This window comes from Conger conger, chromosome 6, assembly GCF_963514075.1.
Source record: "Conger conger chromosome 6, fConCon1.1, whole genome shotgun sequence".
NCBI lineage: Eukaryota > Metazoa > Chordata > Actinopteri > Anguilliformes > Congridae > Conger > Conger conger.
Genome location: NC_083765.1, coordinates 43,539,979 through 43,554,284, shown reverse-complemented (window position 1 = coordinate 43,554,284; position 14,306 = coordinate 43,539,979). Strand labels below are relative to the sequence as shown.

Below are 14,306 nucleotides of genomic sequence, written 5' to 3'. Positions count from 1 at the left end.
ACTCACTTTACTGTTATATTTTACTCTTCCCAAGCTTAGAACAGGAATTGGGAAATTATGTTTTGTGTTTCCAATGAGCTGTGTTCATTGAACATTTAAATGAAGTTTTCGAGGTATTGGAATCGTCTTAATTTCAGACCGTAAGTGCCAAAGTTTGACATTTGTGACTGTTTATAAAATAAGCTTTAAGTTTATGTTCCATTTGTATGTATTTTTGTCTTTCTGTAATTTTGTATTGTGTGGTAAATATACAGGCTGAAATAAAATACACTGGCATTTCCCTGCTGACAGACTTTCCAGGTCTGTCTTAAAGGTTGGTGGTTCGAGCCCCAGTGTAGCAATAAGATCAGTATAGTTGTTGGGCCCTTCAGCAAGACCCTTAATCTCATGTTGCTCCCTGGGGGGATTGGCCCCTGCTTAATATATCAGCCTCGTTCAATAAACATAAGAGTAAATAATTGAAAAGGGAAACATTTGATATAGAGTATGTTTGTTATTAGTCAGCACAACAGCAGTTACCATGCTGAGCTCCATGATTAAATAATGACCTCATTGTTAATTATAAGCTTCATTTTATGTGCCGCAAATAACATCCAGGGCTGTATTGTAATATTCCTCCTCATGCAAACATCTTAAGCACATTTTCAGTAGACTGAGTAGATTTATTCATCTCTAATAGGCTAGTGCAAGCTTTCATGACTTTTGAATAATAATTCATGAACTGTATCTGTGTCATCATGCAACTCATATTGTCTAAATAAGATCAATATTATTATCATCCTTGATAATGGCATGTTGTATTTTTAATACTTTTGATAGAAATACACAATAATATTCTTTCAGACTGTAATCTTGATTTTTTTTTTTTTTTTTTTTTTGTGTCCCTGTGTGTGTAACAGACTGAGTCAAAACAGGGCGACATTAGCTCAGGAGGTAAGAGCAGGTAAGAGCTGTCATTTAGCACTCAGAAGGTTGCCGGTTCGATCCTGCCCTGGGTGTGTTAAAGTGTCCCTGAGCAAGACACCTAACCCTTAAATGCTCCTGATGAGCTTGTTAGCCTATTTTAACCTATGAGTGAATGAGAAGCATCAATTGTACAGCACCTTGGATAAAGGTGCTATATAAATGCAGGCATTTACCATTTACAGAGGGCCCTATCTCGGACTCGACACGTCAGTAACCCAAATACATGCTTCATTGCTACATTCAGACAGACTAATTACCCTTTTCCCTCCAGCTATTTGTTAAAATAACAAAGCACTATGCGCCTATTTGGCTGGGTTGGTCTTTAAAGGAGGTGTGGGCATGGTAATTATCCGCGTATTGCTAATTTGATGCAGCTGAATGTGTTTGCATTATGACATGAAACTATGAAACTAGCAAAACGTGTGTCGAAGCACATGCTAAATAGACTTGCATGCTGCACTTCAGACTTGTTTTGGCTATGAAAGTAAAGCCCAGGTGTACCTTTGCAAGGTAGCCTAAATATGCATTACTAGCCTAATATTACACCATTAAAATGGCAATGAAACTGCAAGATAACTTGCCTTTCCCACAGGATTACTGAATTAGCTGGGTAACTTGTCCCAGATGCAGAACTGACTTAACTGAACTGACAATCTACTTATTAAGTTCTGTTATGTTGCTAGAAGCAAGATTGAGAAATATGATATTGCCATCAAAAGATTAATGATTTTAATCTATTTCTAAGGAGACCAAACATGAACCTTCAAAATGGTACTTAGTCTCAGTTATTGTAGTATACCTGTAGCGTGGTTAGCTCAGCTAGTTCGCTAGTAAGCATGGTGAAGTGCAGTGAACATACCTCGAGCCTCAAGAAACAAGGGATCCATGTAACAAAACCAAATTGCAGTACTTTGGTTTCTGCTCGGGCGGCACGGATGTCGGCCAGGGCCTCTCTGTGTGGAGTTTGCATGTTCTCCCCATGTCACGTGGGTTTCCTCCGGGTACTCTGGTTTCCTCCCACAATCCAAAGACATGCAGGTTAGGCTGATTGGTGAGTCTAAATTGCCCATAGGTATGAGTGTGTGAGTGAATGGTGTGTGTGCCCTGCGATGGACTGGCGACCTGTCCAGGGTGTATTCCTGCCTTTCGCCCAATGTATGCTGGGATAGGCTCCGGGTTAAGATAATGGATGGATGGTTTCCACTCTAAACTGGAATTGTTTTAAAAAAATGCAGATTTCAATCATAAGGATTCAACAACCGTTATCTGTGTATGTATGTATGTTCCTGTTCCTCTTCCCAAGCCATGAAGTAAGTTTTTGAGCAGGGGTGGGGAAGTGATAGAGAGAGAACAGACAGCTGATGATGTTGGATCTCAGCCTAAACAAAAGGTAAACAAACAGTAAATCATTGAAAATATTAATATAACTAAGAGGTGGGTTTGTTTGTAATACACTGCCACAAGTTTGACTGGTTCTCGTGGAGCGGCACAATTGGCTCGCTGCTCCAGAGGGAGGGACTTGGCAGGGTTAGCAGATCTCCGTGCACAACAGCACCCCGGGCGCCTCGGAATCAAGGTCACGAGCATGAGACGGGACGGCTTGAAGAGGGCGTGTTGTTCTCAGATTGCCAGATCCCTTCAGGCCGCCGAGGGACGGGATGTGGGTGGTGTATCCCCCAGCTAACAGTAATTGGATTAGATAGGGTACAATTGGCTACCAAATTGGGAGAAAAAGGGAAAAGTCAGAAATAAAAAAATATATATATTTATTTACATTTACAGTTTTTTACAATCGTTTTCACACTTTTTCAAAACTCTTCACACAGTGTGCTTTTGAAACACGCACTTGAGCACATCAGTTAACCTTTGGTGCAAAATGCACTTCAAGCACCAAAACACTTAATATTTCACCCAAAAGTGACTCATGCTGCCATAACTATAGCATATGCTCTCTCCCATAAGACTACTTTGTCACTCAATGTTCAATGAACTGCAAAACACAAATAACATGGACCATTGCTAAATACATATATTATGTGTTTCCCTTTCCTCTATTTTTGCATCCACAAATATTTCAAGCCAAGCAGCAAAATAAACTTTTGATCTGTTGGTTTGCCTCTCATAATAGATGTCATGACTGAGTGTGGTAAATTTACAGTAAACTGTAAATGAATGAATGTTTTACTATATTGGAAACCCAGAATAACAATTTTTACTGTGTAATGTAAAACAATATATGATAAAGAAACAAATCACAAAAGCAACAGTATTCTTCAGAGGGTTTACAGTATTTTGACGTTTGTTCTCACAGTGCAATATACTGTAATTCAGAAAAGAAAAATACAATACAATCAATTACTCAAAATACATTACAATCAATAACAAATACATACCAAATAGCAATATTTCCACTATATACAGTAATTCGCACATATATTGTCTGCCTATCAGTATCAGAAGTCTACTGTTGGCCTGGCCCATCCATCCTGTCCTCTGCATTTGGCTATAGATTTTCATCAACATCACTCCGAATGTTATCTCTTGCTATACACCGAGGAAAACATCTTTTTGCGTGCCTTATCCAGCCCTGGATGTGTTCCACTGTTATGTCATACACCCAGCAGCCATTGCATCTAGAAGTGGCATCTGTTCATGTGGGTGGTGGTCCTAAACCTTCACATATACCTTCATAAACCTCATATTGGTACCTGAGTTTATTGACACCCTCAGAGTTCCTGTCAAAGGGGACAGTGTACAACTGTTTCATCCTGATCTGATGTTTCTGTAGCACTCTTGAAATGGTTGTAGTGCTTACACTGTCAATGTTTGGAAATATGTTCTTGTCTGCGATTATGTTGTTGCGTATTTCTCTTAGCCTGATGCTGTTGTTGACAATGACCATCCCAACTATTGTATCCTCCTGTTGAGGTGTAAACATTCTTCCCCTTCCCCCTGTGTGACTGTGTGAGGTAACCGCTGGGTCCTGTAGTGAGTCAAAGACAAATGTGCACTGATACATCTGCTTTTTCTGGAGACTTCTCAAATCACAGTACTGCTGTAATATACACATCAATTGAACTCCTTCAGTCAGAATGCTGTAAATACTGTATAGTACTTGTTGGTTCGCCTGAAAATCCTCACTATTGAAGCGACTGTGGATCTAGGCAAGTTTGGTTGAACCCTCAACCTGATTCCCTCAGGGACAGACCATGATTTACCACATGATCAATGACTGTGGCTCTGATTTCACCAGACACAACTGTTCTTGCTCTTCCACGATGTCTTCTTCCTCTACCTCTGGCTGCATCCATTTTCCCCACCAAGGCTAAAGAATGCAAATGCCAATCCAAAGGTGGCCCCTTTTGTATATGTGGTAACGGGGCACAAACAACAAACACCTGGGTAGGTTGTTCACTGAAATGACAGCCAGGTGTTTCAACAGTACATATACAGCAGTAATCGTGGAAAAATCTCTTCAGTGACAACTACATCTATATTTACCCTATATACATGCACATTTCAATGCAAGTATGATCACTTTTGTATAGATGGTAACAAGGCTGCAAACAAAAAAAATGAATAAACTGAATAAACTTTCTGCTCAAATCAGAATGATCTGTCTTACGTATTTCAAGCATATAGTTTCATTTTTCTGCCAAAATGCAGCATATTTCCTTCCACAATGATCAGAATTGTATTGGGTTTTGAACTGAAAGTTAACTGTTTTGAACAGAGTATCTAAATGTCTGCAAAATTTGCTGTATTTGTACAAACATTTGCTGGTAGTGAACACTGACTGAGAGAGGTATTCATGAATTTTGGAAGAAGTGGTGATTGAATGCCTTTAGTATGAAAGCAATGCAAAAATATCCACAGTTTAGTTCACATAGTCTAATGATATGGTGAATGTGTTAAGTGTTTTGAAAAAGTGGACATGGTATTGAGACAAGAGTGAAAACGATTGTAAAAAACTGTAATACACTGGCAGAAAGGACAGTAGAACAGAAGTCACCATGCTGGGCTCTGTTATTCTCTTCTGGATCAGCTTCAGCTTCCTCTTCCTCCTCTTCAGAACCAAGAGGCCAAAAAACTTCCCCCCCGGACCTCGACCCATCCAGATTTTTGGAAATCTGCTGCAGCTTAACCTGGAAAGTCTTCCCAACGATCTCAAGAAGGTACAGTAAAAACTAAAGTAAATGAATAAGAGCACCTTTCTGAACACCAATTCAAAATTTGATCATGTACATATGCACGTAGCATGCAAATGAGTGAGGCATCCAGTGTATTAGTGTATTAGAGGAAATTGGTCGGAAAAATCCATCTGTCACCAGTACCTGTTTTTGACTTGCGGTGTGTTTAATCTTTGTGCTTTAGAATTTTTTGTCCTTGGTGTAAGGCGTAAAGACAGCTGGGTTTTTGAGAGCTGTTTGTGGGCACTGCTACATGAGAAAGTTTTGTTATGGTATTTTTGTGATTAATTTTTTTCTTTCTGATTCCTTTTCTTTTACATTTTTGGGTTGCCAGTTTGATTGTCAGTTAGCTTGATTGTCCTATTTATTTGTCTTAAGATTTTGTTGTATTTTTATTTAGTAAAAGGCAGTAAACCAACCCTGTCTTTTGTTTCATCTGGCCTGTCCACCTCGTGGTCAGTGGCCACTCCTAGCCCTACATGATAACTGATGGAGAAAGTGGGCATAGCTCACCTCTGGTAGACAGATTTCTTTTTTTTTTGTAAGGTTTATATTTGAGAGGAAAGAGGCACCACACCAGTGGTGAGAGGACATCGAGGCCTACCCCCTGGGTTACCTGGGGGAACTCCTGGCTCTCACTGTTGAGGCCTTTCCCAGGCTAGGTACAGACCTGGGCCCCTGCTGAGGCTGGGACGGGTATGCCCTGGATGAGTCGGCGGAAAAACAGGACTGGGACATGCTGGTCGTGTCTGGACTGGGTGAATAGTGAGGGGGCCTTCACCACCGGGGATAAGGTGCCCTGCCTACGGAACAGCTAGAGGCTGCAAAGATGGATGAACTCCTCCAAGCCCTGGTGGAAGATGTCCCTAGTTGGCAGGAGGCAACCCAGGCAGAATTTATATATATATAAATGTATTTATATATATATATGCCCCAAAGTACTCTGAAAGATGACATGGATATCTGACAAACAAAAACCTATATTATTTTTAAATGGATGGATTGAGATGTTTCTTATGAGGCCAAAGCAGCATGTCAAATCTATTTAAAATCTGTGGTCCAAAAGTATGTTAAACTGAAATGGACTTACCTTGTCTCGAGCTCCACATGACAAGCCTGTTCATTTGACTTCCATTTTCCATTACCAATCAAAGCTGTCGGAGCGCTATGGGAAGGTCTACAGTATCTATCTTGGGAGGAAGCCAGCTGTGGTGCTCAACGGCCTGCAGGCAATGAAGGAAGCACTGGTCACTCAATCTGTGGAGTTTGCTGGACGACCTAAAGGGCTTATGTTAAATCATCTAACAAAGGACACAGGTAAATATATAATTTTACATCATTCAAAATAATAATTCACTCAGTCAGTTCAAGCTAAATGTTGTAAAAAAAAAAACATGAGAATATTGAATTCTGAAAGAATGTAATAAACACATATTATCCACAGTGACTTGAACCAGAGACAGACAAATCACATTAGGAAAATAGTAGAATTTTATATTAGAAAATAGCATTAGTCACCAGGAATTAAATGGTGCTCTGTGGATGGCTCATGTGAATGACCTCAACAAAAGAAATATACAAAGCTAAAATGGTTTGTGAATATAATACAATGGCAAAACATGGGCCAGTGTGGAAGGAGCACCGGAGATTTGCCCTCACAACCCTATGGAACTTCGGCCTGGGGAAACGATCCATGGAGGGGAGGATTCTGGGAGAGATTCCCTACATAGCCTCACAATTAGAAAATTCTGGTAGCACTTAATAACAAAAAACTCCTTTAAAGCTCAATTTCCTTTGTGACCTTCTCTCTGTCTGTAGTCATGAGAGTTCATCTGAGTGCAATGTATTCTAACATGGGAAACATTAACCATAAACTAACAATTTAGGAATGTGACTAAAGCAAGAGTACTAATTTCTGCTTTGCTGGCATTTCTGGTAGGTAAGGCAATAGACCCCCAGATCCTGTTCCACAAGGCCACATTCAACGTCATGTGTATGGTCCTGTTGGGGACTCGATTCACACATGATGATGAGTTTCTGCAGCAGAATATTCACCTTTTGAGGGAAATGTCAAGGATCAGCAATGGCCCCTGGACTATGGTAAATGCATCACACTCAGTCCAGTACAACAGTAGGTTGAGGGTAGCAGGTTACTCTTTTTGATGGGGGACAATTTATTTGATATTTTAAAGAAAATGAGAAATTAACTCCTTATTGAAGAACAAGAATAAACTGAATTCATCTGCTTGTATTTGTATTTGGTTTAAAAATGGCTAGGAGTGGTCTCAACTGATTCCATGACACTAAAAAACAACAACCCAGAAACAACATGGGACTGACTTTGGGTGCAAAAAGTTATTTATTACAATACGCATTTCGACATCTTCATCTGGTCAAAACAAATGTGGGCTACTACCTTTCCTAACAAATAATCTTACATTTTGTTTCTCTGCGGTCTCTTCCACACTGCAGATATATGAAATGTTGCCCCTGCTGAGGTATCTGCCCCTGCCCTTCCAGAAGGTCTTTCAGAACATGAACATGATCAGAAAGTCGCTGGCAGACCAGGTGTCCCAACACAAGGAGTCTCGGGTCCCAGGAGAGCCACGGGACCTAATTAACTGCTACCTAGATGAAATGGAAAAGGTACCACAGGACATGTTTGACCACCATGCTCTCTGCCTGTGTATACCCCACAGCCCAAACCCAAATCATTATGGTTCCAGTGCCACCAAGGAGTGCCATATACAGTACTGTGCACCTGTATAACAAAAATTATTTCAAAAATAATTCAATGAAAGGTCCTAAATAAACGTACTATACATTTAACATTACATTTTAGTAATTTGGCAGAATAGTTAAAAACTTAAATCAATATTTTTTGTGACCGCCCTTCCAAGTTAAAACTGCATCACTTCTTTGAGATTGCCAACGCTGTCCTGAAGTCCTATAAGACAATCAGCAGGGAGGTTGTTGAGACCTTCCTTCTGATCTCAGACAGCCTTGATCAAGTTTTATGTAAAAAGATGTCAATTGCTTACAGTAATATGTTACTTTTTAAAAATTAAATACTCTCTGTAAAATTAAATCTTTTGGAAAATTTGGAAATCTCAAATGAGTTATTTTATACTAACACACAAAAAAAAATTAACATATATATATTATAAAGTCTAGGGTGCCTAAGATCTGCACAGCACTGTAATTGGCTGCTATAATTGACCAGCAGAGAGGGTTAAGCAAAGAGGGCAAATTGGCAAGCTTCAACATTATAGTACATTATTACATTAATGGCATTTGGCAGACGCTCTTATCCAGAGCGACGTACAACAAAGTACAAAGTGCATACCCACAACCAGGGATAAGAGCACTGAAAGACCCTAGAGGGAAGTACAATTTCAACTGCTACCTGCACAACAAGATTTTATTTTATTTTTTTATAGGTAATACCGCAACACACAAATGTATGAACAAACCCCTTATCTAGCCAAACACTGCTTACCTAGCCAAACTAAACATCCTGATACACAAGTAAATCACAGAAAGACAACAATTAAGGTTTACAGGGAGGTAGGGAGGGACAGGGAGAGGTGCAGCTTGAATAGGTGCGTCTTCAGTTTGCGCTTAAAAATGAGAAGAGATTCTACTGTTCTGACCTCAACGGGGAGTTCGTTCCACCACCGTGGAGCCAGAACAGACAGTAGTCGTAAGGGTGAGGTGGAAGTTCGGAAAGGGGGAGGTGCCAAGCGGCCTGTGGAGGCTGAACGAAGAGTTCTGGCAGGGGTGTAAGGTCTGATGATTTTTTGGAGGTAAGCTGGGGCAGGCCCCTTAACTGCTTGGAAGGCTAGCACCAATGTTTTGAATTTGATGCGAGCCATGACAGGCAACCAGTTGAGGGAAGTAAGCAGGGGGGTGACATGCGAGTGTTTGGGAAGGTTGAAGACCAGACGAGCTGCTGCATTCTGGATAAGTTGGAGGGGTCTGATGGCGGACGCTGGGAGGCCAGCCAAGAGGGAATTGCAGTAGTCCAGGCGGGACAAAACCATCGCTTGGACCAGGAGCTGGGTCGAGTAGGGGGTGAGAAAGGGGTGGATTCTCCGTATGCTGTATAGGAAGAACCTGCAAGACCGGGTCAGCGCCGCAATGTTCTCGGAGAGGGACAGTCTGCTGTCCATCATCACGTCGAGGTTCCTTGCACAGGGTGATGGCGTCAGTGTGGTATCCCCTAGGGAAATGGAGAGATCCAGATGGGGAGCGGTAATGGTAGGGATGAAGATCATTTCAGTCTTACCTGGGTTGAGCTTTAGATGGTGATTGTTCATCCAGCTCTGGACGTCAAGCAGTGATACGAGCTGAAACCTGTGTATCAGATGGTGGAAATGAGATGAAGAGTTGGGTATCGTCCGCATAGCAGTGGTAGGATAGACCATATGCAGTGATAATAGGGCCAAGGGAACAAGTGTAAAGAGAGAAAAGAAGCAGGCCAGGACTGAGCCCTGGGGAACTCCTGTGGCAAGGGGCCGAGGTGTCGATACTGTACCAGCCCAGGGAACCTGGAAGGAACAACCAGAGAGGTAGGACTCAATCCAGTCCAGGGCTGTGCCACAGATCCCCGTTCCTGACAGGGAGGACAGGAGGATGGAGTGATCCACAGTGTCAAAGGCAGCAGAGAGATCTAGAAGAATGAGGACAGAGGAGGGGGAGGCTGCTTGTGCGGCATGGAGTGATTCACTGACGGAGAGGAGCGCAGTCTCTGTCGAGTGGCCAGATCTGAAGCCAAACTGATCTAGATCTAGCAGGTTGTTTTTAGAAAAGAAAGAAGAAAGTTGACTAGAAGCGGCTCATTCTATTGTTTTATATGGAAAAGGAAGAAGAGGTCCCGGGTGGTAGTTCTGGATGATGGAGGGATCCAGAGTAGGCAATCAATAAAGTGAGGATCATTCAACGTCACATGATGGGTTCATATTTACCAATGAATCTCTCTCTCCTTGGTGTCTTCATTGCTGTCCCTGTTAGAGAGGAGATGATGGCTCCTCCTTCAGTGATTATCAGCTGGTCAGTTACCTGTTGGACATCCTCTTTGCTGGAACAGACACCAGCGCCAACACACTACTCAGTGCCTTTCTGTACATCACGACTCACCCAGATGTTCAGGGTAAGTTATCAGTTGTGTTCCTATGGCTGCATGAGACTGAATTGCTCACAGCTGCAACTGCCTTTATGGTGGAGAACAGCATCTCCTAGCTAAGTGACATGTGCCGTCTCTACCTGTGGTCTCCAGAGAGGTGTCAGAAGGAGATCGATGAGGTGCTTGGGGAGAAGGAGCAGGCCACATTTGAGGACAGGCACAGGATGCCCTACACACAGGCCATGATCCACGAGAATCAGCGAGTCGCCGACACAGCACCTCTCGCTGTGTTCCACGCCACCACCAAAGACACACGGCTGATGGGCTACGATATCCCCAAGGTGAGGCCACAGAGCATCAATGTCGGGGAGATGCTTAACCACATGTAACTTCCTGATGAGAAACACTCCACTTCACTGTAGTTGCCAACGGTCAACTGCCATTTGCCAGACACTGCTGGTCCTCCCCACTGAGCTGGCATTGGTAGTTTGTGCATCTCTGCTGTCAGAGTAGTTTCCCCTGTACAGCAAAGCATCATTTACCAGAGAGCATGGTATCAGAAGCACAGCCCAACAATTGCGTCCAACAATATTACTGTCAGCAAACTACTACAGTAACTCTCACAATGTATTTTTTTATCTCCCTCATTTCCATATCTCCCTCTATGTCTCCTTCCCCCTCATCCCTCCATCTTGTCTTCCCTGCCTGTTCTGGTTTCAGGGAACCATCATCATCCCCAACCTCACCTCTGTACTGAGTGAGGAAAGCCAGTGGAAGTTTCCTCATGACTTCAACCCCTCCAACTTCCTAAACGATGAGGGGCAGTTTGTGAAGCCAGAGGCCTTCATGCCTTTCTCTGCAGGTAAGAATCAAACACATCCTGAGCAGTGATAACAACAGTTAGTTACTTAGCGGATGCTTTTATCCAAAGTGATTTACAGTTGATTAGACAAGCAGGGGACAGCAATGTGGGGTTGCACGGATCTTGTACCTTAGCCACTAGGCTATTGGCTGCCCCCATATTTTGCTTTCAGTTAAGTAGAACAACTTGTAGAATAGTTGCTGTACTTTAAGTGTAATATGACATATGGACAGATCCTTTTAAGCAGTTTAAACAATACAGCTTCCAAAGGTAACATTCACTCCATTATTATTATATATATTTTTCCTACCCCCTATCCATGCTCCTGCACAATGAAGGACCTGCTTTTAGGAATTCAAATGTTGGAAGTTTATAAGTCAAAACATTATCAAACGTTTAACCTTCCAATTTATTTGAATTATTGTTGTTTTTAATTCTTACAATTTTGTTTGAATTTATTTTATTTTTATTAATTATTTTTCACCTTCATTTGCATTCTTTTTCTTTTACTTACTTTTGACACTGATTTTACACAGGTGTGGGATTAGAGGAGTAAGGTGTGTCTATGCCATCTCATTACCTGTGGGGTCTGACAGTTAAAAAAAAAAAATCAAGCAGACAGTTAAAAACACAAACATAATAATTCACATAGAATTGAGTTTTTCCTTTGAATAATACTTTTTTCTTTGAGTTATACTTTTGACATTAGTTTGGCTTTGACAGATTGCCATGACACAGTGTGTGTGTGTGTGTGTGTGTGTGTGTGGGTGGGTGTGTGTGTGTGTGTGTGTGTGTATGTGTGTGTTCATGTGTGTGTGTGTGTGTGTGTGTGTGTGTGTATGTGTGTGTTTGTGTGTGTGTGTGTATGTGTGTGTTCATGTGTGTGTTCATGTGTTTGTGTGTGTGTGTGTGTGCATGTGTGTTCGTGTGTGTGTGTGTGTATGTGTGTGTTCATGTGTGTGTGTGTGTGTGTGCGTGTATGAGTGTGTGTGTGTGTGCGCGCGTGTGTGGGTGTGTGTGTGTGTGTGTGTGCGTGTGCTTGTGTGTGTGGGTGGGTGGGTGTGTGTGTGTATGGTGTTTGTGTGTGTGTGTGTGTGTGTGTGTGTGTGTGTCGGTGGGTGTGTGTGTGTGTGTGTGTTGCAGGGCCTCGGCTGTGTCCAGGAGAGGGTCTCGTGCGCATGGAGCTCTTCCTCATTCTCGTGACGCTCTTACGCCGCTTCAAGTTTGTCTGGCCTGGAGACGCAGGGGTGCCTGACTACACCCCTATTTTTGGTGCTAATCATACACCCAAACCGTACAGAATGGGTGTTAGACTGAGAAGCAGTTCAGTTCAGTGAACTCATAAAATGGCCACAATCATAACAGTGTTGCTTGGAACCATTTTCCTTGAAAAATACAGCTTTGTAGAGGAGAGTGGGGTAAGTTGCCACGTGAGTAAATTGTCACCCTGTTAATTTCTCCAAAACAAGAGGGATGACTTCATGCTCGGAGGTAAACCTGTTCACATGTGGTCAGTCACACTAATCTGAAGAGAGGACAGTTTTCTTATTTTTCAACTTCAAATATATTTCACATTTTATGTAACTTTTTAGGTACAAATGTTAAACACATATATATGTATATTGCGTAGAGGAGAATAAAGAGGCTTCTCATACATTGAGATATAGCCATAATGAACAAACATGTCAGTTTGTCTCAATGACTTTGGGGCCACTTTTCCCCACTATAAATGAGTGAATCATGGTGATAGTGTGTAATCAGCACCTAGGTTTCTTATAATAGTACAAATGTTATTGTAAATGGATTATTATGTATACTGGACTACACAAGACAGGCTTCCAGCTGAGTCTATCAAATGTATGTTTGAACCAAAGACCAGGCAATTTATGTGAACCAGAACTGTGAATGCATTTGATAAGTCAGATATACAATAGACTACAATTGCCTCATGCCACAGGGTTCTGAGGTTGTTCATCTCTGAGATTGTTCATTTTGGGGGCTGGGGGTGTTTGCGTTCCACTATAATTTATCGAAGATATTATTGACTGGGGATGTTCTGTTGTTCACCAGAGAGATTCTTCTCCCTCTTTCATACTACCCACTGCTTGTTTTTGCAATGTGTTCATTTATTACCTCTCTTTCTCAAAATGACCAGTGTAATAATAATAAAATACAACTGTATTAAAAATAATGTTGACCTCCCAAGAGTGAGGGCCGTGATGGCAGGAAGGAAAACAAAAAAATAGAGATCTGTGACATTCACAGAGATTTGCTGCTCATATTAATAGGGGTGCCAGCAATTGCGTTTGGGGGGCAAAGCAAATATTTGTGGGGCAATGCCTCCCCACCCCTCCCAGATCTGGCCCAGCTGGTCCTTTGATAGTTATATTTTCATTTAAATAAATTTTTAAAAAGACACAATTTTCACTATGACTTGTTCTTTGTTGAAATCCAATGTGACTTACTCCACATAGTTTGACTGATGGGGAAAGTTGTCATAAGTGCACACCCTTGACTGTCTATATGTAACACTGTGCTGAAATAAGATGTGAAGATGTACTGAATACATCAAGACACACAAGACTTCCTTCTTTTATTTGGTATTCCATTGTGATGTATTGTGCCCAATACATTTAAGAAGGAATGAAAAAGGTGACAATGTGTCCTGCTATCCCCACTGCACTGACAGCGAGCACATTCTTGCTGCCTCAGATGGGACCAGCAGCTTCCCACCAACATAGAACTGTTGTGACTGCACGCTAAAAAAGTCCTCCCGGATATGTCCAGTTGGAAAACGTATCCCAGCCCAGTAAAAGTAAGAGGGTAAATAATTGAAAGTACAGATGTGACCGCCGCAGCCTAGATCACGGCAGAACATGAGTGTATAATACGGATTACACCACCCAAGGCCTTGCACCTCAAGATTTTAACACAGGCCCTCAATAAAGTTTAGCCAGAGACGTCACTTTAGCCTTTAACAATGTTTATTGCTTAAAAGCACAGGTCATGCAAGGTATAAATTTCAGCAGATCATAGGCAGACAGGCACCAACCAAAACCAGCATGCATTAATGAAGGTAACCAAGCTAACTATGAAGCAAATCGGGAGAATGCAATTACCGCTTCAACAGAAAACCAACACAAATGAAACAAACACATGAAAG

The 14,306-nt window shown here is 41.8% G+C and overlaps 1 protein-coding gene across 1 annotated transcript; it reads left to right on the top strand.

Annotated features, from left to right (window-relative positions):
• The first annotated feature begins 4,979 nt into the window (after positions 1-4,979).
• On the top strand, positions 4,980-12,480 carry LOC133130901 (cytochrome P450 2F2-like). The gene is made up of 9 exons (XM_061245881.1): positions 4,980-5,141; positions 6,311-6,478; positions 6,763-6,907; positions 7,096-7,256; positions 7,629-7,802; positions 10,170-10,308; positions 10,435-10,622; positions 11,002-11,143; positions 12,287-12,480. The coding sequence occupies exons 1-9, from the start codon at positions 4,980-4,982 to the stop codon at positions 12,478-12,480; spliced, it is 1,473 nt and encodes a 490-aa protein (XP_061101865.1).
• The last annotated feature ends 1,826 nt before the right edge of the window (positions 12,481-14,306 follow it).

What these genes read in the sequence shown, in the direction of transcription:
- LOC133130901 (XM_061245881.1), top strand. Translation starts at nt 4,980, where the DNA reads ATGCTGGGCTCTGTTATTCTCTTCTGGATCAGCTTCAGCTTCCTCTTC. An exon ending in GCAATGGCCCCTGGACTATG is followed by an intron (nt 7,257 to 7,628) that starts GTAAATGCATCA and finishes TCCACACTGCAG; the next exon opens with ATATATGAAATGTTGCCCCT. An exon ending in GACTCACCCAGATGTTCAGG is followed by an intron (nt 10,309 to 10,434) that starts GTAAGTTATCAG and finishes TGTGGTCTCCAG; the next exon opens with AGAGGTGTCAGAAGGAGATC.